Raw genomic sequence first — 27,344 nt, forward strand, 5'->3', positions numbered from 1 at the left:
GGAACAAACCCAAATACACAGTATCATTTATTAAATCAAACTAGAATAGTCTATCCCTGCAACAGAGTGCAATGCCAGAGAAGGATGAACATCAACTAAAACACTGACATATTACTTCCAGTTGGTTTGACAGAACATAGATGAATCTCAAAGAAACCCCTGCACTTCCCAAACTAACATAATTATATCTGAACTAGCAGCAGCAGAACTTAGATGCAACAGATTTCTCAAGCTCCTGTTGTGGGGAGTGGATGACATGAGGAAACCCAGGGCAAGCTTCAAGGTGTGTGAAACCAGTAGAAGTTGCATCAGTATGGTAAATCTACTCCAGATATTCCCAGAGTGAACTGAGTTCCCTTCCCATTTCAAAAACAAATGGATGTAGTAGAATGCCTCAACTTCTGCGTGTGGAGCACAATTGTTTGGAGGCCATAAGTAGACGAAAACAATAGAAAAAAAGGCTGAAATTATTGCTTTTTTATACCATCATCAATATAATGTCATTCAAGCAAATAAACAGAAAGGAACAGAGGGCGCTCCCTCACAGCAAGCCAGAGAGCCTTGGTCCATCTAGCACAGAAATGTCTGCTCTACACTGACAGGCAGCAGCTCTCCAGCCAGGGTTTGAAGCAGGAATTCTTCCATCCCTACCTATGGATACCAAGGACTGAACCCGGAACCTTCAGCATACAAAGCATGCGTTCTGCCTCAACTCTGGTGTGCCCATTCTTTAACGCTGTCACGCTGTGATGGGGCACAGCGTGTCTTAGCAGCCAAGCCAGTGTGTGCAGGAATCTAGGAACCTTCCCACCAGGCCCAGGAAGGGTGGCCGTTTGCCCCCCCTCCAATGTTGCCAATGGCCAGGGATGATGAAGATGCGAGTTGGAGCTGAGCAACACCTGGGGGGCCAAAGGCTGCCCACACCTGGGCTGCTGGTCCTCACTGTCTGCTCTGACCGACAACAGCTGTCCAGGCAGAGAAGGCTCTCCCCGCACGCCCAGCCTTCTTGGAAGCGGAGGTGCTGAGGCCTGTCCTGGCGGCCTCCTGCAGGCAGTGCAAGGGGAAGGCCTCTGCCCCGAGAAGCTTACAAGAGAAACGGCAGGGCCGCTTCAGGGCATTTTCAGCCCCGCTCTTCTGCTGACACTACACCCCCGGCGGGGGTGGGCCCTTCCCCCCACCCTTCCCCTTCCCCCACTTCCGGGGCGAAGCCTCCTGACAGCCAGGCGGCCGCTCAGCACCTGAGGGAGGGAGGAAGGGAGGGAGTCGTGTTGCTGCCTCCAGCAAGGCCCGACGGCAGGGAGGTGGAAACTCAGTAGGCGCGGCGGCCTCTGCAGCGAAGGCTGCACCGGCTGGACTCCCGCCTGTCAGTGCGCCGAGCAGGGCCAGGAGGAGCGACCGCGAGCAACGCGCCCTCTCATTGGCCCACAGCTGCTGCCCAATAGGAAATTGGGATGCTGTGGAGAAGTATTGAGGGAAGTTGCCCAAACTGAGGCTGCGCCGCCCTTCTTTCCCGCAAAAAATACCACCCTAGACTCAAGAATATTAGAATGGCAATTCCACCGTCTGACGACGAGACTGCTCACGTCCTCCTTTCACCGGAGGGGGCACCAAGCGTCCCCCAATAAAAAGTAGCAGCAAAGACGCGGCCGCGGTTTGGAAGCATCGCCCTGGCAACGAAGTGCCGCCCACAGTTGCATTGCCGACCCCCCCCGGCCGGCCGAGCCTGTTGCCGAGGGGGGCGCGGGATCAGGGCCAGCGTGACAACACCCCCGCTGGGCAGGCCACAGCAGCCTCTGCTGAAACGCCTCTTCCCCCCTCCTCTCCCCTCCCCTCTGTCCTGGACGACGTTTCTCCCCACGGCCAAGCCGGGCCCCGGGATGTTGGCCCTCGCCCTCGGGGGCACCCTCGGCCGCTTTCGCTGCTCTCCGCGATCTTCCTCCCTCCCGGGCCCCGACCTTAGGCTCACCAGGCGGGCGGGCCGGACAAATGCATGGAGATGGAGGAAGAGGAGGCTGCTCCCGCAAGCGGTTGAGGACACAGTGCTTCTGACGCCGGCTGCTGGAAACCTGGGAGGGCGATGCTCTCGCGCTCCGGTCCTGCTTGTGGCAGTGTCCCAAAGCGGGCATCTGGCCGGCCACTGAGCCGCTGGACGAGACGGGGCCTCCTTGGCCTGAGGCGGCGGCGCCCCTTGTAGGTTTCCACTTTCTTAGGTGATCTGGTGCCAGCCTAAGCGGCTCGCCAGCGCGGCAGGACCTGAGGGAGGCTGCTGAAGGGCTTGGAGGGGCAGACGGGCGGGGAAAACCAGCCCAGCAGGGAGCAAGAGCGCCCTGGCCTGGAAGTCAGGCAGGGCGGCCAGCCGGGCATTGATGCTCCCGGCCCCGTTTTGCGGTTCCGTTGCTTTCGCCCTGTCCAGCCGTGCTGGGAAGAGCGGGAGAAGGGGAGGCTTCTTGATGCCGCCGGCGGAGGCGCTCTCTGCCTCGTCCCTGGACCAGGACACCCCGAGCCGGCAGGAGAAGGAGGGGAAAGAAGCAGCCGGCTGGGGACTGCCAGCGCCAGCCTCTCTCCCGCCCTCTCACGGCGAGAGCGAAGTGGACCGGGCCGGAGAGGCGAGCCTCCCGGCGCAGCCAATGCCGAGGCTAGTGCCAGGGGGCGGGGCGGGGCGGCACCGGAACCCTCGGCCTGCAGCGGCCCGGTACAGCGGCTGCGGCGCGCCCTCCAGGACCGAGATGCCCTTCGCAGAGCTGGAGACGAGCCTTCCGGCTGCACAGCTGCCCCGCGACCTGCCCACCAAGCTGTGCGCGGCGGTGGCGGGCATCTTGGGCAAGCCCCAGGAGGTGAGGAGGAGCCCGACGGCCTCTCCCGCCACGATGCAGGCCTTGCGCGGCCCGAAGAAGTGCGGGGAGACCGCGGCTGGCACGCACCAGGCCGCCCTCACCGCCGCTTCCGACGACCCCGCTGCAGCCCCCCCCAAAACAAAACCCTCTGCGGGACCGTCGCGTCCGGCTGCCGGACGGCCTCCCCCCCCCCAATAGAGCGCTGAGCTGGACGGGACGGGACTGTCAGGCCGGCGGGCTCCCTCCGTGCGGCCCTGCCTGACGCTGCCTGCCCGGCCGCTTCTTTCTCTCTCCCTCTCTCCCCGGGCAGAGGGTGAGCGCGACGGTGCGAAGCGACGCGGCCATGGTAGTGGGGGGCTCGGCGGCGCCGGCCGCGCAGCTGCTTGTCTCCTCCATCGGCGTGGTGGGCTCGGCGGAGCAGAACAAGGGCCACAGCGCCCGCCTCTTCGACTTCCTCACCCAGGAGCTGGGCCTGGCTCCCGACAGGCGAGTGGGGGGCCGCAGTCAGGCTGGAAGCTCGAGAAGGCCGAGTAGCATCTTTGCATCGCAGTGGGGCGCTCAGATGCCTTTCCTTCGGGAGCGCGCGCTCACTTCTCCCTCCTTAACGCCTTTCCTTTGTTGCGGGGCGGGGGCTGCTGGGAGAGGCAGGCCATGGACCCGATAGGATGACCCCCCTCGGTACCTTCTGACAGGCTGTGACTGTCTCCCTGTCCTCCCCGAGGCCCAAAGCTAACCCACAATTCAGGAGGAAAACAAAGCCAAGCTCCGTCCTTTTGCTGGGCAATGGGCAGAGTACAGGCGCGTGGGCCGGGATAGTCTGCCAGGGAGCTTCCGAGTAGGACCTTTTGCGGCCCTGAAGGAAGCAGCCTCTGCCTGCCACCCTCACTCTCTCCTTCTCCTTACCTCAAAGGATCGTCATTTTACCCATTGGAACCCTGGCAGATCGGCAAGAACGGGACAGTCATGACTTTCTTCTGAGGGGGCCGGAGAGCACCAAGCTCTTTGCCTCTGCGGACCAGCCCCAGCCACCAGCTACACCCTCTTGGGACCCCCCCAACTGCTCCCAATTCACAAGGGGGAGGCAGGAGGCACCCTGAGCCTGCAAAGCATGCCTTGTTCACAAGAGAGCCAGCTGAGTGACATCCTGTGCACAATAAAACACCCTGGTTCACTGCTTAGTGTCCTTGGCTCCTCCTGACTAGAGCTCTAGGCCTTCCAGGTATCAACATACTCCCAGTAACAGAGAAGCCCCCCCTCCCAATTTCCCTTGTAGGTGAGTGCTCTGTTCAGAATTGCATTTACAAAAGACAAAGGCAAACTCCATCAGGGGCTTGCATGGAGGGGTGCATTTTGTCACAGCCTCAGTTTCCCCCTGTAAAATGGGGTAAGAGCAATACTTACTAAGAAGCTAATTTAGGTAAATACTGAAAAGCCCTTCACAGGCAGAGCCCAGGAGTCATGGCAAGGGCACACTGCACCAGCGCCCAGCTCTGGCCAACCAACCATGCCTTCACTCACGTTACTGCTCCTCGGAAACTACTGCCCCCCACCCCCCAAGAACTGCTCATGATTCTGATAGTGCTCAGACGAGAAAGAGTCAAATCTCTGCAGGCACTTCCAAACGGTTGGGCTACCCTTTCTGGGAACCATATGGTGGTGAGGGGATAGATCTCCATCCAGATGTCCTTGCTGCACAGAAGAAACCAAGGAGGCAACATCTCCAACCAGGCCTGATGAGCAGCCACACCTTCAGTCACAACAAAACCCTTTTTTCTCTGACATCCCTTATTTCAAGATCTCTCTCCTCAAAGCATTGTGAGATTGGGGCCTCCTTCCTTCCTTCAGTCCTTATCAAAATATCCTGAAATACTGCAGTCATGCTTTCAATTTAATGTTTGCAAAATTGCTCGATTTATTCTGAGTACAGGATCTAGGATTTCATGCAGCATCTAGATTACATTGCTGCACTGAATTTGTACAAGGTGTTCTCCCTTTGCTTAAGAGGTATCAGTAATTCCTTTTGCCTGGGCATAACAACCTCACAACCTCATAGCAGAAAAAGGGTGCCACCCCCCACAGGGCAAAGTGCAAACTCCAGTGGTAGACCAAGACCTGGGCGGAGAATGGAGGGAAGAGCTTCAAGCGCCCTCTTTATTTCAGCATCTTCAACAGCATGGGCTTCATTTGGGCTTTCAGGGGCGGGTCAATGCTAATATTCCTCAGCTCTTGGGTATTCAGGATCCGAGCATGCGCGTCCGCAAAGAGCTCTTTCCCCAGGGTCACCTCAACCCTTTTGCGCCACTCTTGGAGCTTCGGCCGGCCCTCAAAGACATCCCAGCCAGCTCCCATGGGCTAGAGAGAGAGCGCATGCAGTTGTCAGAGGCCTCCTCTGCTTCTCCCCGTGGAAGACCACAGACGTCCTCCTCAAGGGCAGCTGCTACTAGCAGCTCCCCTTTCAGGGAGGGAGGGAGGAGGCCCCCGCCTTCCCAGAGCTGACCTGCATGAGCTCCACAATGGCCACCAGGTCAGCCAGGGAGATCTCTGTGCCAATTATGAAGGGCTTGTCCTGCAGGAACTTTTCTTCCAACTTCTGCAGGGCGACGGTCAGGTCCTCCATGGCGTCTTGGAGCTTCTCGGGGGGCACTTGCTGACCTAGGAAGAGGGGGATCACCACCTGCCCCTCAGGAAGAGCACAAACATCAAAATCCAGAGGTGGAGCCATGCTGAGAGCTAAACGTGATGAGGGCAAAGATGGTTGCTTTGTAAGCCGCTTTGGGAGGGCTAACATAGCATAAAATGAGGTGGCACCAAGAGCACCTTGCCGCTGGGGTGGGTCTGTTTCCCAAATGGGTGCGTCTGGACCCTTTGGGATTTGCTCAGGCACGCCTGAGACGTGTTCGTAATCCCACCAGGTCTCCTACAATTTGAGCAGCTTCTGTTGCTCCTCAAGCCCCAGCCCCACAAGGGAAGCTGCACCAGGTGCCTCCCTGTGAACTGAGCCAGGGCCCCCATTCCTGTCTGGGGACACAGCCGCAGCCCACCTTGAGCCACAAGATCTTGGAGGCGCTGGCCCGGATGGTGCTGTGCTGCCAAGCCATGAACTCATCAACGCGGCCTCGCTTCTTCATGTCCGGCGGGTACCAGTGGCTTGGTGTGTTGTACTTCCGGGTCAGGTAGAGGAGGATGGCTATACTGTGGGGCCACAAGGGAGAGAGAGAGAGATCTTCCTGCCAGGGCCTCCTTTGGGGCTTTCCTTATGACCTGAGCCAGGCAGGGGTAAATTACCCCATGGGGGTTGGGGAAAGGGAAGAGGAGGTAGAAGAGGAGCATTGAGGCTAGGCTTCTGTATTTATACATATTTTGGCTATCAATGGCATTGGGGCACTGTGCTTGTCAGTGGCTTGTCCCAAATGAAAAGCGCTGGGCCTGATGTGACCCTCTGCCATCTCACAGAGGACGCTCTCCTGGGTGTGCCGGTGTATGGTTTGGACTGGCAAAAGCTTAGTTTGGGCTGCACCCCCATGCCTTATTCATTTATACATAGTTTGGCTATTACTGCCGTCTTAAGGCATTAGGACTGGGAAGCCCTTTGAGTGTTAAAACATTTTGTGTAACCATAAAACAAATGAGCAACAATAGTGGATCTGGGAGGAAATAATGGCCCTGTCCGCTCTGTGTGTTGTCCCCCCCTGCCCCCCCCAGAGTCCTTCCTACCTCTCTTCTAAGGTATAGTCTCCATCTTTCAGAACTGGCACTTTCCTTAGGATGTTCACCTTGTTAAATTCCTCACTAAACTGTTGTCCTAAAATTGAGAGAACAGAGCAGTACCAGGCAGTGCAAAAATTCCTAAGTGAGGGCCAGCAGAAATCTTTCTTTCCAGCCAAGGTTGGCTCCCACAGTTACATACAATTAAAAACTGCACAGAGAGACAAGCTACTGAGGAGGGATATAGGGAGGTGTTTACGTAACAAGTTTTGTGACACCTAGAAGTCCAAGCCTGGAGTCCAGTTCATCAGACTCTGGTCCACGGACACTTATGATACCATCGTAAACGTGTTACCCATCTTTAAGGTATCACAACCCTCTTGGTTGGTTTTCCTGCAAGAGACTAACAGGGCTGTCCCCCACCCCCAAAATGGAAGTGTTCACATCCGCTTGCAGTTGGGGATGCATTCCAAGTTCCAGGATCTTCCTTGAGGAGTGGGAGAGATGCTGCAGGTAGATCCAGAGTTGGCTGCTGGAGACGTCCCACCTTACAGGAGCAGGGCTGTGGTGGAGCTGCACTGTGCTGCTTGAACAAGCCAACCTGCTTGGATCTTTGGGGCTGGCATAATGGATCATCTCTGTGGCCTACTTTGGGGGGATATGTTTGAGAGAGCAGCACTTCGGTGCCCCAAACCAGGGCTTAATTGGAGACCACCACAATCATGACAAAGTTTTGCATGGCTGTGTGTTCAAGAGGCTTGAGTGGGGAACATTACAAATATAAGAAGAGTTTTTCTGGGAAGCCCCCCCTCCCCATGCTGCAATGCCCCCACCACTGGTGGCCAGCCAGATGCCTCTAGGAAGGTTATAGGCAGGAAATGAAGACAGCAGCCCCCACTGCTGTCTCTCCCCAGCAGCTGGTTGTTCAAAGGTAATCTGCCTCTGAACAGGGAGGCTTCTTTAGCTATCATGGCAGAAAAATGATCTTGCCTCCCCGAGGAGTGGCATGTAGAAGCTGCAATGTGTGTTCCTTGTGATTTGGAGACAGAGTGTCAAATCCTTTCTGCTCTCCAGTCCCACAGCCCTAAATTGGGGGATAGATTTCTCTTTCCCCCCTCCCATGTTTCTAAGGTGGGGCTGGGGAAAAGATGAAGCTCCAAAATGACTTTTGGGATGGGATGGTGGTTACTGGGAGGGAGGGGAAGGGAGAGTGACGGGTGCGATTCCTTCCCCCCCCATCCCAGTTACCTTTAAGCATATCAATGCTCTTCGTCATGAAAGGGATGTTGTTTTTCTTGGCAAAGATGTAGACCGCCCGGCAGGGCTGGGAGAGCAGGTCGAGGTACAGCTCCAGCACCATGGTGAGTAAGCAGTGGGTGGGCTGGCCGGGTGGCCTGATGGGAGATTCCAGCCGCAACTGAGGGTCCCTCACTCCCACCAACAGAAACATCTCCCCAGCTCCTGATTGGCCCGTGGAGTAAACAGCCTGCTCAAGGGCAATATGGCTGGCCAATCAGGCAAGGGCCTGGGTGTTCTGCTTCCTTGGCCCTCCAGCAGGTGCCAGTTGGACTGTCCTTGGGCCCTGGCACAGCTATCCATCCCTGGCTCTGGCAGGCTCTGCTCTGGAGGGAGCAGAGAGGGACGTGGGGCAGCTGCATTATACTGGGCATGGGGAACCTTTGGCCCTCCAGGTGCTGCCAGATGGCAACTCCCATCATCACCCGTCACTGGCCATGCTTGCTGCAGGGGCTGATGGGAGTTGGGCCAATGTTTCCGCATACCTGCCTTTTGCCAAGTCAGACCAGTGGTCCATCTAGCTCAGTATTGTCTACACTGACTGGCAGCAGCTCTGCAAGGTTTCGGGCTGAAGCTGGGAACACAAACTCTGGCAAAAGAAATGCAAGAAGACAATAAGGGATGCTAAAAAAGAATTTGAGGAGCACATTGCTAAGAACATAAAAACCAACAACAAAAAATTCTATAAATACATTCAAAGCAGGAGACCATCTAGGGAGACAATTGGACCCTTGGATGATAAGGGAGTCAAAGGTGTACTAAAGAACGATAAGGAGATTGCAGAGAAGCTAAATGAATTCTTTGCATCTGTCTTCACAGTGGAAGATATAGGGCAGATCCCTGAACCTGAACTAACATTTGCAGGAAGGGATTCTGAGGAACTAAGACAAATAGTGGTAACGAGAGAGGAAGTTCTAAGCTTAATGGACAATATAAAAACTGACAAATCACCGGGCCCGGATGGCATCCACCCGAGAGTTCTCAAAGAACTCAAAGGTGAAATTGCTGATCTGCTAACTAAAATATGTAACTTGTCCCTCGGGTCCTCCTCCGTGCCTGAGGACTGGAAAGTGGCAAATGTAACGCCAATCTTCAAAAAGGGATCCAGAGGGGATCCCGGAAATTACAGGCCAGTTAGCTTAACTTCTGTCCCTGGAAAACTGGTAGAAAGTATGATTAAAGCTAGATTAACCAAGCACATAGAAGAACAAGCCTTGCTGAAGCAGAGCCAGCATGGCTTCTGCAAGGGAAAGTCCTGTCTCAGTAACCTATTAGAATTCTTTGAGAGTGTCAACAAGCATATAGATAGAGGTGATCCAGTGGACATAGTGTACTTAGACTTTCAAAAAGCGTTTGACAAGGTACCTCACCAAAGGCTTCTGAGGAAGCTTAGCAGTCATGGAATAAGAGGAGAGGTCCTCTTGTGGATAAGGAATTGGTTAAGAAGCAGAAAGCAGAGAGTAGGAATAAACGGACAGTTCTCCCAATGGAGGGCTGTAGAAAGTGGAGTCCCTCAAGGATTGGTATTGGGACCTGTACTTTTCAACTTGTTCATTAATGACCTAGAATTAGGAGTGAGCAGTGAAGTGGCCAAGTTTGCTGACGACACTAAATTGTTCAGGGTTGTTAAAACAAAAAGGGATTGCGAAGAGCTCCAAAAAGACCTCTCCAAACTGAGTGAATGGGCAGAAAAATGGCAAATGCAATTCAATATAAACAAGTGTAAAATTATGCATATTGGAGCAAAAAATCTTAATTTCACATATACGCTCATGGGGTCTGAACTGGCGGTGACCGACCAGGAGAGAGACCTCGGGGTTGTAGTGGACAGCACGATGAAAATGTCGACCCAGTGTGCGGCAGCTGTGAAAAAGGCAAATTCCATGCTAGCAATAATTAGGAAAGGTATTGAAAATAAAACAGCCGATATCATCATGCCGTTGTATAAATCTATGGTGTGGCCGCATTTGGAATACTGTGTACAGTTCTGGTCGCCTCATCTCAAAAAGGATATTATAGAGTTGGAAAAGGTTCAGAAGAGGGCAACCAGAATGATTAAGGGGATGGAGCGACTCCCTTACGAGGAAAGCATTTGGGGCTTTTTAGTTTAGAGAAAAGGCGGGTCAGAGGAGACATGATAGAAGTGTATAAAATTATGCATGGCATTGAGAAAGTGGATAGAGAAAAGTTCTTCTCCCTCTCTCATAATACTAGAACTCGTGGACATTCAAAGAAGCTGAATGTTGGAAGATTCAGGACAGACAAAAGGAAGTACTTCTTTACTCAGCGCATAGTTAAACTATGGAATTTGCTCCCACAAGATGCAGTAATGGCCACCAGCTTGGATGGCTTTAAAAGAAGATTAGACAAATTCATGGAGGACAGGGCTATCAATGGCTACTAGCCATGATGGCTGTGCTCTGCCACCCTAGTCAGAGGCAGCATGCTTCTGAAAACCAGTTGCCGGAAGCCTCAGGAGGGGAGAGTGTTCTTGCACTCGGGTCCTGCTTGCAGACTTCCCCCAGGCACCTGGTTGGCCACTGTGAGAACAGGATGCTGGACTAGATGGGCCACTGGCCTGATCCAGCAGGCTCTTCTTATGTTCTTATGTTCTTAATGCAAAGCCAATGCTTCTTGGCCACTGAGCCACACCTCGTGGGTCGGGTGCTGGGACCTTTTTTGGGATGGAGGGGTGAGGTAGACTTGGCAGGTGACAAAACTCTGATCTCGGTTTTCAGCCGGTGGATTGGGACCCACTGCTGGCCTAATCGAAGGTGGGTCACAACAGCAGCACAAACACCAGACAGACATGTGGTGAAAAATTAAGAAATGGCTCCCCAAATGCGCATTTTGGTTAAGGGCGAGTCCCAGGTCTGGAAAGGCTGAAGGCTATCGCTCAAAGTATGTCGTTCAGATGGCAGGTCACATGGAGAGACAGCCGAGGCAAGAGGTGCTGCCATTGCCTGGACTCTGCCAGGGCAATCTGGGGGGGGGGGAGCACATTTTCTTGTGTCACAAACCTCCCCTTTCAGAAAGGGGAATGCCCTGTCCTTGTTAAGAATCACATGGAAATGGGGAAAGGGTGGTCTGTGCTCTCCCAAAGGCCATTTCTGCTTGGCTGCTGGCTCAGTTTCCTCTTGATTAAAAGTCTTGTTTTTTCTACCAAGACAAGCAGGTGCTGCCTTCCCCACCACCGGGGCCCTACTGGCTTGTTCTGTCTCTCTAAGTCATATGCTTGCACTACGGTTAGGCTAGTGGGGCCAATAGAGACACGTTGGCCCACTTCCTCTGGGACCAACATGGCTGCCAACCCTGTGAGGTAAGGAAAACTGGCAGCAGCCATTTTGTCACACCAGTCAGCAGCATATCGTCCCTCACAATTTCCAAGAGCTGGTGACATTTGTCATGCACTGATGGCTGCTGATTATGACCCCATTTGCACTATATGCTTACATAGGGCAGTGTCAGGCCACGCTCCCTTAAGAGTGCTTTAACAATCGTCCCTCTTCTCAGGGAATTGTAGCTCGGTGAGGGGAACAGAGGCCTCCTAACAACTCTCAGCACCCTTCACAAACTACAGTTCCCAGGATTCTTTGGGGGAAGCCACAACTGTTTACAGTGGCCTTAATACTCCTTTAACATATGCTTGTGACCTCCTGTGCCTTGACATGCAGGTACAGCTGCCCTGGACTGGCATCTCCAAAGCACCCCCAGGACGCCTCCATTTGCTCTCATAGCCACACCAGGGGGCAAAAGTGGACCCATGCCCTGGTGACCCCCACCCACTGAGCAGCACCCTGAGCGGACACCTGCATTGGCACCCCCGGTCAGATGGCTCCACTGATGGCCTAGCCTGGTGCTCTCCTGGGCAGTTTTGCATGCTCAGTCAGCACCAGGTGCTGAGCACCAAGGCAAGCATGGACGGTCTCCATAGGGCCACCTGCCAAAAGGGCCTTCCTGAGCTTTTGGTTTGGAGCTGAAGTGAAATTGTATCCCTCACAGAGCAGCAAGGACTCTTTCCCATCTCCTCGCAGCCCCGAGTGTGGATGTTGCTCAGTGGGGTGTGCAGGAGGCCAGGCCCCGGGGTCAAGCGCTGCTGCGTTTCGTGGGCCATGTGGACTCAGCCTGCCCTGAGTGGCTCTGAAGGGCAAATTCCACAGCACGGTCTGCACAAATGTCCCTTATATTAGGAAGGAGAAGCAGATGGGACGAAGGGGGGCACCTCTTGCCTGGGAAGCTTTTATTCATTTCAGCATCTTCAGCAGCACAGGGGCAAGTTGCTCCTTCAGCTGTGGGTGGACCTGGATTCTGCTCAGCTCTTTGATGTTCAGGATCAGCTGATGCGCTTGCAGGAAGAGCTCTTTCCCGATGGCTTCCTCCACTCTGATGCGCCACTCGGCCAGCCTCGGTCTCTCCTCAAAGATGTTGCATCCGACACCAACCGGCTGCAGACAGTGGGTGGGGGCGGGGGAATTCGACATCAGTGAAATTTGCTGTGGGAAGATCTCAGAGCACATGGAACAAGGTCCCTCTCTGCCATCTGTCCCTCTTAACTGCGTTCCCTCACATTCGATGCCCCTACGGCTGACAACATGCCCCCTTAGCAGCTCTCTGAAATGGGGGGCAGGGGATTCCTCGCTACCAGGGCTCTTTTGAACTCTTCAAAGCTCATTTGGATGCCCACAGGTGCCCAGATGGGCTGATGTGAGCGGCCACGACTGGGGTTACACTCTTGCTCCCTCCTGGCAAGATGGGTTTTGGCAGGGGGAAGCAAAGTTTCCCAAGGGGGGCTCCCAGTTGGCACCAGCCTCCAGCAAGACATCTGTATGAATGACATCCTTCCAGAGCTGGGGCTGGAGATGTGATCTGATCAGGGCTTTGAGTGCAACTGGCCCTCTCCCAGAGTACCCTGTGCCCCCTGGGCTCACCTGCGTTCCCTGGAGCCCACCACCACCACCACCTGCCTTTCTGCTTGCCAGCTGTCCTCTGCTGGTGGCTCCTTGCAGCCTGGTGTGGTGGCCTAACCACCTTCTTATGCCACTCAAAGAGCCACTGGCCGCCCCTTGGCCAGTGCATGCCCACAGCATGCCCTCCGCTATAGTTGGAGCCAGATGGGCTGCCCACAGACCGGCCAGCAGGCAGCCCAGAGAGAAGGCCACCTGCTCCACAGCCTCAGGCCTCACCTGCATGAGCTCCACAAGGGCCATCAGGTCTGCGAGGGAGACCTCGTTCCCCACCAGGAAGGGCTTGTCCTGCAGGAAGAGCTCCTCCAGCTGCCTCAGGGATGTGCCCAGGCCCTCCATGACCTCCTGCAGCTTCTCTGGGGGAAGAGGCTGGCCTGTCAGGAGAGGGATCAGCACCTGTGGGGAGGAAGGGATGCCAGGCTGAAGAGGAGGCACCATGCTGGGGGTCTGTCTCGTGCCAAGTGGTGGGTGACAGAACATCCTGGGGAAGGGAACAGGGCCATTGGCTCCTGGGGTCTGTGGTCCAGGGAGGAGAACGATCAGCTCAGGGAGGCGAGCGTCCAGGTGAGGCTCATCTGCTGTGGCAGCCAAAGAGGCTTGGAGGGTCCCAGTCAGGGGAGACTAATAATGTGGAGGGGGGTGACAGTGGCCTGGTGTGGTCATACAGAGAGGAGGAGGAGGAGGAGAAGGACAATGTTGCTGTGAGGGTGGAGGTACGGATGGGCTATTTCCCCTCCTGACCCAAGGCTAATACTGCGGAGGGGACAAAGACAGGGAGACATGGACGGTGGCTCTGGGGTGGGCCTCAGCTCTTCCAGAGCCTTCATAGGTGGCTCTGGGCCAAGCAGGCAGCCTTCAAAAGCTGCACAGACCAGCAAAAGCCGCCACCCCCCTCAGACCCCTCACCTTGATCCACATGGTCTTAGGGGCGTTGGCCCGGATATTTGCCTGGTGCCAGGAGAGATATTCGTCCACCTTGGCCCGTTTCTGTAGATCCGACGGGTACCAATGGTCGGGTGTCTTGTACTTGCGGCTCAGGTAGAGAAGGATGGCGGTGCTACCCAGAGATGCGTGGAGGAGAGAGGGGGAGAAGAGAGCAGGCAAAGGACTCAGCTGCCAAATGAATCTGGACAGCTGGCTCAATCCAGCTGCCGCAAAACAGGGTAGCCTGACTAAGAGCTGGCTGGCATAGTGAGGGGAGGCCAAAGCTATTCTGAAGTCCCAGGTGCTCAAGCATTTGCCTCTGCCTCTTAGCCCTATTGCAGCCCCCCAAACACCTTCTTGATTCACCATCTTGACCATTCATATCCTATGAAGGCACAGAGGGCCTTCCTGGAGATGTGCCACCCCTGTGGAACACCACCCACACACTCATTGCACCACAGTCAAGAAGACTGAATTGCTTTTCATTTGAGCTCAAAAGCAAAGATTTTGGGACCCTTTTCCAGCTCCAGCTGTGCTATGTCTCCTGCCCCCAAGTCGCACGTGGCTCCTGCCCCCCTTGAAATGGACCACCTTATGGTCGGACGACAGACAGATGAGATGGAATTTGGGAGAGGAGGGCAGCCATGGATGGCACCTGCTTTCCTTACCCTTCAGCCAGAACAAAGGCTTCGTCCCTCAACACAGGAACTTTCTTCACCACATTCACCTTGGGCAGCGGCCCTAAAACCAAGTGGGGGTGAGAAATTGGCACGGCACAAAACTAGCCCTGACAGAGGTTGGCAGTACATGCTCAGCATCCCACCTCCCCACCCCCAGCCTGGGAGTGGGGTCGGCGCTTGCCCACTCCTCCTAAGGCATCCTGCTCAGGATGACAGCTGGGGACGTGGTGCAAGGGCTGTGCAAATGCCCACATGGCCCATGCCTGGTCAGGGGTGCAAACAATGCTGGTTCTGCAACTCAAGTAAAATGGGCAATTTACATTTTGATCAATGCAGTATATCCTAAGAAATAACAGCTGCAATGCGGGGTCAGATATGTGTCTGGTGCAACTTATTTTATACCCAGAGTGAGTGGCTGGATGCCCCCTATCCCCAGGGGACAAGGCATCCTGACCCATGGTCCCCCAGCATCTGGCGATCCCAGGGGGAGAACAGGGCTGTTTGCTCCACTTTGGCTGTTATGGCTCCATGCAAATCTTGCCCCAAAGCAATGATCACACCGGGGGAGAGAGGCAGAAGGCCCTCCAGGTTGCCTCTGGCCTGGCATCCAAACCTGCATCCATCAGGGTTTACACGGCAACAGCGCTGTGCTGAATGGGAAGCTCAAGCCAGCTTCCAAAGTGCCGTTTGCAAAGGGCCCCAAAGGCAAAGTGCAAGGACAAGGGTTGTTTATCGCGAGGCTTGAACTAAGAGCAAGAGGGCATCTTGTCCAGATCTGGCACTGAAGAGCGCTCGCTCACTCACTGCTTAGCAGGGGAACAAACACCCAGCTCCATGCGTTTGCTTGGAAAGGGTGTCTGTCTTTAATCCTGGGCCTAGAGACAGCATGAATCCCCACAGTACCGGCTGCCCTTTGAATTCTTTAAAGCAATATTTGCACTGCAAACAGGAACTTCAGCACAGGGTGCAGGGAGAACACCTTCCAACATTGTTATCTTGCCTTTCAGCAACAACCCCCCCCCCGCCATGCACTCCGACTGGATGCTGCTGGCACAAATGGCCCCTTGGAGCAGGGAAGGTATGCAAAGAGCCTCCCTTGAAGACTCTTTTTGTGGGGGTGACGGGCTCCCTCAGGAGGTACTGGGTGGGAAAAGGGCTGGATGTTTGCTTGCTGCCAGGGCAGCCGCACAAGCCTGTCTGTGCAACCAGAAACCTGCCCCCCCTCTGGCTGGCAGCCAGACTTATGCTTCACAGCCAGGTGTTCAACTGCCATTGACTGCCTCTCCTAAGCCAGGCTGCCAAGAAGCCTCTCCCATTTCTAGATCCCAGAATCTGCCCCTTTGCAGGGTATTATTTGCCCTCCATTCCCCAGCGCCTTGTTTAGATCCACTATGCCTCATGAAAGGGCTGGCCCGGAAGATGCTGTTGAGAGGGAGAAAGAGGGTGCCCTTGTGTGGGTCTTCACTTAAATGCCAGGCTCCGTCCCCGCTCTTGCTGGTCGTGACTTCAACTCTCCCCTGCTTGCCGTTCTTGCATGAAATGTTTCAGGGACAGGGACAGGCGACATGGAGCATACTTGTCCAGTGACAATTATTTCTCCTGTTGCTGCCTTTTAAGGTCCCTTTCTTCAAACTTGCCAGTGTGAGCATTGCCCATTTACCCATTACGTGCAATATTTCCAGTCTGCTTTTCAACAACCTTGTAGCACACGCATCAGTTTGGCCCATTTTCCAGTGGCCCCGGATAGCCGCATGAGTGCCGATGTGCCAGTGATGACCCCCCGGGACAGGGAGAGCCAGAGGGGAGGCTGAAGAGGCCAGGAGAAGTGGCGTTTGCTGCCCTCTGAGAGCAGGAATGAGCGGAGCCAAGACAAAGCAGAACAGTTCCCTTCCCTCCACAATGCACCTGGAGCAAAGCACCTGGGCATGTGACCTATCACTGCCTCCTTTTCAGTCTGATGGTTTCCAAAGGAAGTTCTAAGAAGAGGCCAATTCCTCACTGTGCCCAGGAGCTCCTCTGGAAGGAAGTCAATTAAGGTGAGAATTTTCAGTCTGGGCAAAACCAAACAGGCCAATGTGCAGAGAGAGAGACAGAGATTGGGCATGAAAGAACAAGCAAGCTTTATATTCTGGAGGCAAAAATAACAATGGGGGAGATAAATTCATAGGGCCATCTGATCTCTCAGCTGAAGGTAAATATGTCTTTGCTTACCTCCTGCAATAGCACAGCCATCTTTTGAAGTGGGCCACTAGGACGTGCCCTAAAGCCACTTGGGGAAGCCAAAACTGAATGGGGCACTGAACCCAAGTCCAAGTCCAGCCTTCCAGCCACTGGACCACCAGAACCAACATGTCAAAGTGGGCTGACCTGGGGGCAGGGGAGGTTGGACTCACAGGCTGCCGTTTCCAACCCTTTGAACTGTGCTACCCTGGGCAGCTGCCTCGATGATGGCCCTGGGGACCACCACCCTCATTTTTCTGCATTATGCCAAAACAGAGTCTCCACTCTTCTCACCTGATTGCGTCGACCTCCCTGGGTCACTTGCACCCGGCACTTTTGTCCCCAGGATGGAATCTGCCAACAGAGAGGTGACTGCATCAGCAGAGTGGCCAGGCCAGGGGCGGGGGCTGAGCAGGCGTCCAGTGCTGGAGACTCTGAAGGAGACCCAAGTCCCACAGAGCGCAGGCTGCTTTTCTGTCTGGATCTCCCTTCACTCAAGTCAGGCAGAGCCATCCATAACAACTGACTGGCCAGACAGTCATGGATCACACATGCTTCCCCAGTTGCTGAAAGAGAGAAGGACCCCTCCCCCGAGCAAAGCCAGACCCAAGAATGGGGGGGGGGCTGACATGTCCCTTCCCCAGGCACTGTGTCCTGCAACCCAGTGTAGATTCCCAGGACAGACACCCGCCCAAGCGGTCCTTGTGGCCAGGCCCATTGCGGAGAGGAGGGTTAAGGCCAACTTCAGTTGCAATAATTCATCCCAGAGTGCCACAACTTCTCATTCTGATCTCAAACTCAGTAACTCAAGCTACTGCTTTACACGTGAATGTTTGGCCTGGGTGGGAGACTGGAATTCTTGCCACGCTTTAGGCAGTCTGCCTCTATGAAGGAGATTGTGTGAAAGGCTCCCTCCCCACATCTCCTGCTAGGGGGAAGGTTTGCAACAGTCCCAGGGGTGCCTCCTGGGTAACAAACCCGAATCTGTCCAAAAGCAGCCAGCAAACTGAAGCGAAATTCAACGTTTCAGCACCCTCTGGGTTCTGAAAGGCATTGAGGGCCAGGTGGCCCCATTTAAGGACTCTGCGGTCTCTGTTTCTCCAGGAGAGAAACTAGCGGTACGTAAGCTCAGCACACCCACCCCTTCCACTGCCGGCTGGGAGACACTGCGACATATGCAAACTCGAACTTTGCTCACCCTTGAACAGCTCCACATCTTTGAATTCAAAGGCGATGTTGTTCTTCTTGGCAAAGATATAGACAGCCCGGCAAGGTTGGGAGAGGAGGTCCAGGTAGAGCTCCAGCACCATTGTGGCTGCTGAGCATGGAGAGGCAGAGCAGAGGAGAGCGGAGCTAGTCCTCAGTGTGGTCTGCTTCAGCAGAATGTCCTCCCAGGAAGGCAGGAACTGTGGTAGGGCAGAGAGGGAGAGAGTCACAGAACTAGGAGCCAGCCAACCAGCCCTAGATGTTCTCCCCAAGGGGTGGGGCAGGAGCTCCCGCAGGCAAGAACTTTTGCTTTCTTTTTCAGAAAAATAAAAGGAGTAAACATTTGCTAGGATAGCCACAGATGGCTGACAAGGCCTGTGATTGCAGGGGACCAGGAGGGAGACCTCGTGCCTGATTGGATCAGCTCACTATATAAGCAGGCCCAGAGCAGCAACAGGGACTGTTTGGCCAACTGCCTCAGCTATGAGCCCATGGCTTCAGATCCTGACCTTTTGGAAATAGTAACTTTGTAATGTGGTAGCAAAACACTGGCTAGTTCCCCAGAGCTTCCTACATCTCTGCAATGATACTACACTAACATACATGATGCACGTTCAGACGTTAATGTTTTTATGTTCACTGTTGCAGGCGTCAGACAGGCAGCAAAGTGCAGTAGGGAGCAGGGGCAACTGGAGGGAAGTGGGGAGGAGCCATTATTGCACCATTGCTGCTGCACCAACCCTGCAAGGGTTCAGATGGGCTAGGTTAGCACACACCCTCTCATGGACAGAAGGCATCAACTGATGGTGAAACATTTTGTTGGGGGAAGACTCATTGGAAAGTTGCTGCTGGCACAACCCCAGTGGGGAGCTGGCCCTGAAGGGGTTTGCACCAAAGGGCTGCCTCCCCTTGAGGGTTGACATAAGGCCAAGGCCACTGCTTTCTTTATGGTCCAGTACTGTAGGACTCTCCTTTTGCAAGTGAGTGGCACAGGGATGGTCTTACAGTGGATGTGTGGCTTCCACCCTTAATTTGTGCTTGAATTACTGTTTGGTTTTAAGTTGGCTGTGCAGGGGTCACAGCTGTGGTCTGGTGACAAAGTGTCTGGGAAATAAGACGTGTTTGGATGGGGGGGGAGGAAGAGGTGCTCCTTTATACCAGTGCCTACAGGTAGGGAGGGATATGGGGCTGGGGGCAGGCAAGGCAATGCAGGGAACATCAGTCTGGCATTTCACACACACCCCATAAGCTTGCCCTCAGACCTGTTGGACTGGCATTCAGTGGCATCCATAAGTTGAGTGTGGATGAGAAGGCTGACCTGGCTGGCATTACTCAGGCCTGTGTGGGCACCTGAGTACTTGGGTCAGAACCAGCATAGGCTCACAGGCTGGGGAGGGTTTGTTGCTGTTGCTGGGCATCCTCCCACACCCTTGGCTCTTCAGACGTTGCTGACTATAACTCCCGTCATTCCCGTTCACTGGCCATGGTGGCTGCGTGTGGGTTGGAGTCCAGCATCACCTTGAGTTCGCCTCCCGTTTCACAGCAAAGAAAACAAGTCAGGAAGCCAGGCGGTCACTGCTCAGAGCCTAAGAAGCTGCCCTTCCTGCGTCGGGCCTGCATGATGGGGGTCAGAGGCAGTTCCAAGTAGCCAGGCTGTGTGTTCGTTTCTTCAAGGAGACACGTAGGAAAGGTGGTTCCCCTGCCTTGACCTCCAGGGCCTGGCTGAAAGAAAAGAGCTGCAGCCACAAGAGAGACAACTAGCCTGGGAGTGTGTCTGCTGGGCCAGCCCAAAAGGGGTCCCATTTAAGTCCAGGCTCTTCCTTACCACAGTGGCTGACCAGGTGTTTCCAGGACACCCACAAAGCAGTGTGGTTTGATTTCACCATCACGAATAGCTATGACCCTCTCCTCCTTCATTAATTTGGTTAATTCCTTTTAAAGCTATCTAATGTGGCCGCAGCCAACTCATGTGGCAACAAAATCCATAAATTAGGCTGTTTTCTTTTTTTTTTTAATAATTTTTATTCAAATTTTCAGAAGACAAACAAAACAATATCAAACAACAAAAACATAATACAATAAAAAATCTTCGACTTCCGATTTGTCGCAGATCAGCTATAAGTATATAATATATATCAAACCTGTCCATTAATACATACAAGATCACTTTTTTAATCGTCAAATCCCATTATCATCATTTCATTTTTATCTTTCAACAAAAAGTCTAAGAGAGGCTTCCATTCCTTAAGAAATATATCTGTCGATTTTTCTCTAATTAAGCATGTCAATTTATCCATCTCTACTAAGTCCATTAACTTCAATAACCATTCTTCCATTGTTGGTGTTGATTCCATTTTCCATTTTTGTGCATATAATAATCTTGCTCCCGTAATCATATATAATATTATTCTTCCATATTTCTTTTCTGTTTGTTTATCCATAAAACCCAATAAAAAAAATTCTGGCTTTGACTGAATATTTATCTTTAAAATTTTTTGCATCATCCTACCTATCTGTGCCCAGAATGATTTTGCCTGTTTACACAACCACCACATATGATAAAATGATCCTTCTTGTTGTTTACATTTCCAAATTAGGAAATTAGGCTGTTTTCCATTAGATGACCTAAAGTCCAAGTATTACTGTGAGAGAATGGCATTTTCTTCACATCATGTGTAATTTTATGCTTCTTTCTCATGTCCCCCCCGCCCCCTTACTTGCCTTTTTCCCCAACCCCCAAAGCCCCAAATGTTTTTTCCCCTTTTCTGTGCAGGGGAGTTGCTGCACCCCCTGGATCATTTGTGTTGTCCTTTCCTAGTTCTACAGTAGACTTTTTAAGGTGAGGCACCCAGAACTGTACAGCATTCCAAATATGGCCACACCACAGATTTATACGAAGGCATCATAATATTGGCAGGGTTATGTTCAGTCTCCAGCCTGGAAGCCACCTTTTTTCAGAGCTGTCACACACCGCGCCAACATTTTAACTGATCTATTCCATCATGAGCCTGAAATCTCTGTCCCTGTGAGTCACCACCATCACGCTGCAGGGAAATGAAGTGGGGATATTTTTGCCCCAGCATGTATCGCTTCACACTTAGGCTGACCCTCAGCTGCCATTTTACTGCCCACTGATGCTGTTCAGAGGAATCCCTTGAGAGCTGTTTGGAGTCTGCTTGGGTTTTCAATCCCTGAATAATCAGGTGCACTTCATTGCTTGCTCCTTTACAACTGGTTTAAAACGCACCATTCCTGATTCAGACCCCTCCCTCCCTCCCTCCTCGTGACTGTTGTGTTTACACTTTCCCCACCATGGAGCAGCCCCCAGTCAAGACCGTGTCCTTTACTACCAGCGTGGCTGGAGGCACCACAGGGCACTCTTTCTCCTCTCTACTGCATCAGGCCCCTGACCTGTTTAGCCTGGGAGAGAGAGAGAAGCAGCATTATGACCCCCCACCCACCGCATGTAGATGAGAGCAAGCATAATGACTGCTGGGTCTGGGCCTTGCTAACGGATCATAGTGGGTGGCATCATCATCAGGCCTTTGGAGGACAGTGGTTTTGGCTGTTCCTCAGGCCAAGAGTAAATGCAAGTCCAGCATGCAACAAGAAGCGGCAAGGGTGAAGGACACAAAACAGGAACCTCTCTCTCTCACACACACACCCCTCTGCCTTTGCCCTGCTGCCCTAAGGCTCTTTGCCCTCATTACTGTGGGGAAACAAGAGTGAGGCAAGTGAAGCCCCCCTTCTCTCCCCCCAATCCATCTGAAGGTCTTCTTCATACAGATGGGATAGCCAGGATGAACGCCTCCCCTCCCACTTCCAGTTAGGACCATTTAATGCATGTAGTGCTTTGATTCAGGGAAAACCACAATTTTGTGAATGTGGATGATTTCTAGAAGTACAGCTCATTCTGCTGAGAAGCAATCCAGGCCAGGAACCAAGACATGCTCCAAAGAAAGGAGGCATTTCTAGATTGCTCTTGGCCTGCTTAGAGGTGGGGCACATCGCAAGATTCACACATGAGGTATCCAGCACAGCATTAAGCATCTCACCCCTTTCCCTCAGGGCATGGTATCTTCCTCCTAGACAAAAAAACCACAAGTGGTGACCCACCCTGAGCCCCACAGGTGATAATAAGGTGGGGCTAGGATGAGCCTGTTATCAGAGGAGACCAAACACTTTGCTGGTGCTGGATCTTTATTGAGGGGGACTCAGCCTCTCCTGGGATTTATTTCACATACTTTAGCAGGTGTTGCTTGATCTGCTCTCTCCCTTCAGGAGGGAGATGATCTGCCGTCATACCCTTGGAGTTCAAGATCTCTTTGTGTGCCTCCAGAAAGAGGTCCTTCCCAACAGCGTCTTCCACTCTGCCGCGCCAAGCGGCCATCTTGGGACTACCTTCAAAGACATCATAGCCAGCGCCTTTGGGCTGCAGAAGAGGAGGAGGGTTAGCATGTGCTGAGGTGGCCCTCAGCCACCCGGTACATTCTCAAGAGGATTGCCACCATTCGTGACATGAGACTTCAATACTAGGAGCATAAAGAGTGATCGGGGGCAGGAGAGGCTTGGGAGCCCAAGCAGGATTCGCTTGTGCACAGCGAAATAAAATGCAGGCAGCAGCTCTGTCACCTAACTCAGGACTCTGCAACTCAATAACCTGGATCTCTCCCCCAAAGCCCCAGAGAAGGATATTGTACCTCGAGAGCAGGTCCGTAGTCTGGGGGTGCTCCTGAATCCATCTTTGTTGCTAGAACCCCAGGTGACCTCGTTGGCTGGAGTGCCTTTTACCAGCTTTGGCTGGTAAGACAGCTGCGGCTGTTTCTGGACCGGGATAGCCTGACCGCTGTTGTCCACACCCTGGTAACCACCAGGCTGGATTACTGTAATACACTCTATGTGGAGCTGCCCTTAAGGTTGGTCCGAAAGTTGCAGCCAGTGCAAAATGAGGCAGTGAGACTGCTCACTGGGGCAAGGTATCGTCAACATGTCACCCCGCTGCTGAAAGAACTGCACTGGCTGCCCATTTGCTACCGGGCCAAGTTCAAGGTTCTAGTTTTGGTGTATACAGCTCGGGACCAGGATACCTGAAAGACCATCTTATCCCTTATATGCGCAGTTGATCACTGCGCTCTGCAGGCAACGGCCTCCTGCAGAGACCATCTTATCAGGAGGTCAGTTCTGCACAACATAGGAAACGAACCTTAAGTGTGGCAGCACCTACCCTGTGGAATTCCCTCCCCTTAAATATTAGGCAGGCACCATCTCTGTTATCTTTTTGGCGCCAATGAAGACCTTCCTCTTTCAACAAGCCTTTTAAGTTGAGACCTATCCCAGTCTGCGTCTGTGTTGGAATTGCTTTTTAATATGTTTTTAAACCTTCTTTTTTAAAATGTTTTTAACCTTAGATGATGTTTCGAAAGCTTTTTTTAAGAAACATTTTTAAAGATGTTTTGTTTTAATGTGTTTTAAAGTTTGTTTTTATAATGTTTTAAAGGTTTTGGTGCTTTTGTTTGCCACCCTGGGCTCCTGCTAGGAAGAAGGGCGGAAGAGGAAGAAGGGTGGAATATATAAATAAATAAAGGGTTCAGAAAAGGGCAAAATGATCAAGTGGCTAGGGCAACTGCCCTATGAAGAATGGTTACAGTGTTTGGGACTTTTTAGCTTAGCTTAGGAAAAAAAGGCAAGTAAAGGGCAGGGGCATGACGGAAAGTAAAATCATTTAGCACTCTAAGTGTTGATAATATGTCAGTGTAATGACCAGCTAGGTAGGGTTTCTAAAATAGCAATAGTTTGTGTTTGATTGATTTTTCCATTAAATGTTGCTAAATATTCTGCTTTAATGATACAGATATGCTTATTCAAAGTTATTTGTAAGCAAACCAGAGCATAAAAGATAAAGCAACAATGAAGAGAAATTATGTTGTAAAAAGGGCTAACTGCTGATATTAATGTGGGGTTTTCTTTATGGAAAATCCTCTACTTGAGCGATAGCGGATCTGGCAAGCCACCATAATTTTATGAGTGATTACTATTTCTGTAAGCCAACACCCACCTGCATGAGTTCTACAATGGCCACCAGGTCTGCCAAGGAGATTTCACTGCCAGCAATGAAGGGCCTGTCCTGGAGGAATTTCTCTTCAAACATTTTCAGAACCTCATTCAGTTCCTCAGTGGCCTCTTCAAGCTTTTCGGGCGGGAGCGGATGACCCAGGAAGAGAGGCACTAAGCCCTACCCAGAGAAGGGGGCAAGAGAGACTCACCACCTGCAAAGTTCTGCTTACGGCTCTTAACATCACATGACTCACAGTACAAGAGCCAAGAGGATATAACGTGTGTGCGCTGTGTATGTGAACACACAGATCTGCTGGGAAAGACCACCAACAGCTGCACATACCCCCTCTCACCAGGGGAGGTCTCTTGACAATGAGGCCTCTGGCTTATAAACGGAATCCTGCTCCAATGCAATTTCAGAGCCAGGGCCAGCATTTTATTTAGCTAGCACAATTCAGGCCACATCCACATAAACAGTGACCTCCAGCTGGCATCTCTCTGTTGTGCTTCTCACAGAGGAGGAAGGCAGAAATCCTGCGTCAAGGGAGACCCTCCTGGCTGCCTTGTGTCCCAGGGGTGCCCTTGCCTATGAGGAACCAGGGCAGGGGCTTTGGGGTAATCATGTGATGGCCTTCTGACCATGGGGAAAACATTCTCCTTCTGAACCAACAAAATGTCTCTTCATGCAAAACAGCCCCCGTCAGAAGCCTTCCACATCTCATTGCAACGAGGCCTTTGCTCCAATTAGGGCAGGACCAGATTAACGGGACCGCCCTAGTTTGTGGCCCCATATCCAGCTCACAAAGACTTGCATTCTAATCTGCCAGTAATCAGACACAGGTGGCCTCCAACCCTGCTCTGCCCTCACCTGTATATCCAGGTAGCATTTGGCTCCAGTTACATCCCCTCCCCCCAGGCCGTGCCAGTTTTCTGCAGCGAGGAACAGAGTCACCACTTCCTCCTCTCTTATCTTCAGAGAGTACCTGGCTCCTGCTGCTACTCCAGGAGGTGTGGACAGGCAGGAAACATTCCAGAAGTCCAGCAGAGAGCTTCAGATGGGGCACAACACAGGGGGTTAATGCCCCGCTCCAAAGTTAACCTCGCCCTCTGCATGTGTCACATGCTTCCTGCCTCCAAAGCTCAGCATAGCACCCGCCCCTGCCCCATGCACTCAGGGGTGGAGGTGGGGCTACAGCAGAGACTTCTTCTCCATAAAAGTCCAGCTGGGCTACAGGGCCGCTTTTGCCCTTACCTTGGCCAAGTAAAATTTGGTGCCGTACATCCGAGTGGCTGTATGCTGCCAGGACAGATACTCATCCACACGAGCTCGTTTCTGCAGGTCAGCTGGGTACCAGTGGTCAGGGGTCTTGAATTTTCTGGCTAGATATAAAAGGATAGCGATGCTGTTTGGGGAGGGGGAGGAGAGAGTTAAGAGCTGCAGGCAAACTGGATGAAGGGGCAGCAATCTAATGGGAAATGCAATCCAACGTAAACAAGTGTAACTGATGTTCCTTAGTTGTAATATAGGGCCGTCATACATTTATGAGCATTGGACAAACAAAGACTGTTTTGACTGGAGAAAACTATTGTGTATCTCAAAGGGGGAAAAGACCCCCAGTCATGGAGTTTGCACGATGTGGTCCAGGAAGATCTTGAAAACCAAAAGTCAAAACCCCAAAGGGAGAAAAGCAAAGATTTCTGGGGTCCTAACAAGCTCCTACATACAATGGAAAAGTTAGGAAGCTGTGCAGTGCCCTCCCCCGACCTCCCCCAGAGCCCAGCAATGGCCCTGATGATCCTTCTCACCTCTCTGCTAAGGTGAAGTTGCCATCTTTCAAGGCAGGCACTTTCTTCATCATGTTCACCTTGCTAAAGTCTTCTTCCCTGTTTTGCCCTGGAGAGATTGAGAAATCAAAAGAACTAAGAGGTAGCTGCTTGCCTTGCCTTGCCCTGGGGTGCTGGTCACTCCCACCTGATCCCACTCAGACTCACTCCCACCTCTTGGATACATTCAGCTCTGGTTATGTCTCTTGGGCCATCGGGGGGGGGCGCTATCTGTTTGCCAGTCATCCCCCTAGGTTGTGTTAGTACTATTCTTCACACGTATACCGTAAGACTTCTAACGTTGCAGAGAACAAGTAATTGCCTGGGAACAGGTAGGAACAGATCTGGATATGTCCAAAGCAACCTCTTGACTGCTCCATGTGTAGGAGCCCACAACATATACCAATATGCAGGTCCACGTGGATCAATACCAAACTGCTGTCAGAAAGCAAATTCTTCTGCATCTGGGCAGCAACAGATGCACAGGCAAACCAGCCTGTAGGAAGCATCATGTGCAAATGGAAGAAGCAGGCGGCATCCAGTCAAGAGAGCACTACAGGCTTTGCAAGACTCCGTCCCCCTCCCCTCACTCACTTAATCATTCCACAGTTTAATCCCAGTTATTTTCCCATTGTCACAAATGATGAAATTCACCACTGCTAAAATAAAATCACCACCACCACTTCTTACCTGCCCTTCATCATGAGGTCTCAAGGTGAATTACAACAATTTAAAAATGAAAGAGTTAAAACAGATCTTAATTTTTAGGCATCGGGACCTCTTTGACAGAAGCCTCAAGTTGTGAGGGAACCCAAAAGGTCCAGCAAGGTAGCTCAACCCTTCCAGGTCTGCACAGCCATAAGGCTGCCTGTCTCAAGCAGAGGTAGCAAGTGGAGGCAGGCATCTCAAGACAGCGACCCTCACCCCCCCACACATTGTCAGGCCTCCACGTTGCCTACCTCTCCCTCACCTTGGATTAGCACCACATGCTTGAACTCAAAGGGGATTCTGTTTTTCTTGGCAAAGATGTAGACAGACCGGCAGGGCTGGGAGACAAGGTCCAGGTAGAGCTGCAACACCATCCTAGCAGGCGCGACTAGCAGGCACCAGAGAGCAGGGAGGAGAGAGGACACTCCCAGGACTCCGCTGCACCTTTTGTAACTTGGACTGCCCAGTTCAGCTGTTGTCCTTTGGACCAATTGGAAGGAGCCTTTGTCCCCCACCCCACCTACCAGGCAATGAGGATCACTAGTCAGACCTGCTTGCCAGAGAAGAAAGGAGGGAAAGTTCACAGGAGGGAACCACAGAAGCCTGGACTTTTGCCAAAGGGAGACAAAAGGCTCCAGCTCCCAAAGAAGCAGCCCCAAGTGAAGGCAAAGCAGCCAGAGGGATGACCCAGGGAAGGAGGGTGGCAATGTGTGGCCAGAGCCCTGCCTGGGCCCTTCCCCCCCACTCCTCGGAGCCCAGCAACCTTTGGAGGGCACCACCTTGACTACCCCTGCTGTACAGCAAGCGGAGGGAGGGATGTTTTCTCCTGCTCTCTTACTAATGCAAGTCAAACAGTAAAGCTGACCCAAGGCACAGCTGCCTTCACACAACGTGGCAGCCAGCTCTGGCAGGAAAGGGAGAGGTGAGGG

General features: G+C 52.7%; 5 protein-coding genes across 11 annotated transcripts in view; 1 reads left to right on the top strand and 4 right to left on the bottom strand.

Annotated features, from left to right (window-relative positions):
- Window positions 1-2,932, bottom strand: part of CABIN1 (calcineurin binding protein 1) — a 74,488-nt gene extending 71,556 nt beyond the window's left edge. For 3 of the 7 annotated variants that reach the window (XM_061602959.1, XM_061602958.1, XM_061602953.1), the window contains exon 1: window positions 1,967-2,932. The gene's annotated coding sequence lies outside the window, so the exon portion shown is untranslated. The other 4 variants (XM_061602954.1, XM_061602957.1, XM_061602956.1 and 1 more) reach the window with 4 other exon arrangements.
- Window positions 1,474-4,008, top strand: LOC133373362 (uncharacterized). The gene is made up of 3 exons (XM_061602981.1): window positions 1,474-2,834; window positions 3,145-3,320; window positions 3,745-4,008. Exons 1-3 carry the CDS (start codon window positions 2,367-2,369, stop codon window positions 3,929-3,931), a joined length of 831 nt encoding a protein of 276 aa, XP_061458965.1. The 5' UTR covers window positions 1,474-2,366; the 3' UTR covers window positions 3,932-4,008.
- Window positions 4,009-4,745: 737 nt separating this feature from the next.
- On the bottom strand, window positions 4,746-8,566 carry LOC133373363 (glutathione S-transferase theta-1-like). The gene is made up of 5 exons (XM_061602982.1): window positions 7,788-8,566; window positions 6,549-6,636; window positions 5,876-6,026; window positions 5,332-5,508; window positions 4,746-5,186 (listed from the first exon to the last, which is right to left on the bottom strand). The coding sequence occupies exons 1-5, from the start codon at window positions 7,987-7,989 to the stop codon at window positions 4,986-4,988; spliced, it is 819 nt and encodes a 272-aa protein (XP_061458966.1). The 5' UTR covers window positions 7,990-8,566; the 3' UTR covers window positions 4,746-4,985.
- A 3,488-nt stretch (window positions 8,567-12,054) lies between these two features.
- Window positions 12,055-18,114, bottom strand: LOC133373339 (glutathione S-transferase theta-1-like). The gene is made up of 6 exons (XM_061602933.1): window positions 17,822-18,114; window positions 16,918-16,977; window positions 14,392-14,464; window positions 13,706-13,856; window positions 13,019-13,195; window positions 12,055-12,280 (listed from the first exon to the last, which is right to left on the bottom strand). Exons 1-6 carry the CDS (start codon window positions 17,931-17,933, stop codon window positions 12,080-12,082), a joined length of 774 nt encoding a protein of 257 aa, XP_061458917.1. The 5' UTR covers window positions 17,934-18,114; the 3' UTR covers window positions 12,055-12,079.
- A 3,897-nt stretch (window positions 18,115-22,011) lies between these two features.
- LOC133373407 (glutathione S-transferase theta-1-like) lies at window positions 22,012-27,325 on the bottom strand. Its single transcript, XM_061603091.1, has 5 exons — window positions 26,678-27,325; window positions 25,690-25,777; window positions 25,136-25,286; window positions 23,885-24,061; window positions 22,012-22,261 (listed from the first exon to the last, which is right to left on the bottom strand). The coding sequence occupies exons 1-5, from the start codon at window positions 26,787-26,789 to the stop codon at window positions 22,061-22,063; spliced, it is 729 nt and encodes a 242-aa protein (XP_061459075.1). The 5' UTR covers window positions 26,790-27,325; the 3' UTR covers window positions 22,012-22,060.
- Between the last annotated feature and the right edge of the window lie 19 nt (window positions 27,326-27,344).

This window comes from Rhineura floridana, chromosome 19, assembly GCF_030035675.1.
Source record: "Rhineura floridana isolate rRhiFlo1 chromosome 19, rRhiFlo1.hap2, whole genome shotgun sequence".
NCBI lineage: Eukaryota > Metazoa > Chordata > Lepidosauria > Squamata > Rhineuridae > Rhineura > Rhineura floridana.

Coding starts and splice junctions, on each gene's coding strand:
- LOC133373362 (XM_061602981.1), top strand. CDS start 2,367: ATGCTCCCGGCCCCGTTTTGCGGTTCCGTTGCTTTCGCCCTGTCCAGC. Junction 2,835..3,144: donor TCTTGGGCAAGCCCCAGGAG/GTGAGGAGGAGC, acceptor CTCCCCGGGCAG/AGGGTGAGCGCGACGGTGCG. Junction 3,321..3,744: donor CTGGGCCTGGCTCCCGACAG/GCGAGTGGGGGG, acceptor CTTACCTCAAAG/GATCGTCATTTTACCCATTG.
- LOC133373363 (XM_061602982.1), bottom strand. CDS start 7,989: ATGTTTCTGTTGGTGGGAGTGAGGGACCCTCAGTTGCGGCTGGAATCT. Junction 6,637..7,787: donor GAGCATTGATATGCTTAAAG/GTAACTGGGATG, acceptor TCTCAATTTTAG/GACAACAGTTTAGTGAGGAA. Junction 6,027..6,548: donor GACTATACCTTAGAAGAGAG/GTAGGAAGGACT, acceptor GTGGCCCCACAG/TATAGCCATCCTCCTCTACC.
- LOC133373339 (XM_061602933.1), bottom strand. CDS start 17,933: ATGGTGCTGGAGCTCTACCTGGACCTCCTCTCCCAACCTTGCCGGGCT. Junction 16,978..17,821: donor AGATGTGGAGCTGTTCAAGG/GTGAGCAAAGTT, acceptor CTCTGTTGGCAG/ATTCCATCCTGGGGACAAAA. Junction 13,857..14,391: donor GCCTTTGTTCTGGCTGAAGG/GTAAGGAAAGCA, acceptor ATCTCTGGGTAG/CACCGCCATCCTTCTCTACC.
- LOC133373407 (XM_061603091.1), bottom strand. CDS start 26,789: ATGGTGTTGCAGCTCTACCTGGACCTTGTCTCCCAGCCCTGCCGGTCT. Junction 25,778..26,677: donor GCATGTGGTGCTAATCCAAG/GTGAGGGAGAGG, acceptor CAATCTCTCCAG/GGCAAAACAGGGAAGAAGAC. Junction 24,062..25,135: donor CCAAATTTTACTTGGCCAAG/GTAAGGGCAAAA, acceptor TTCTCTGGGTAG/GGCTTAGTGCCTCTCTTCCT.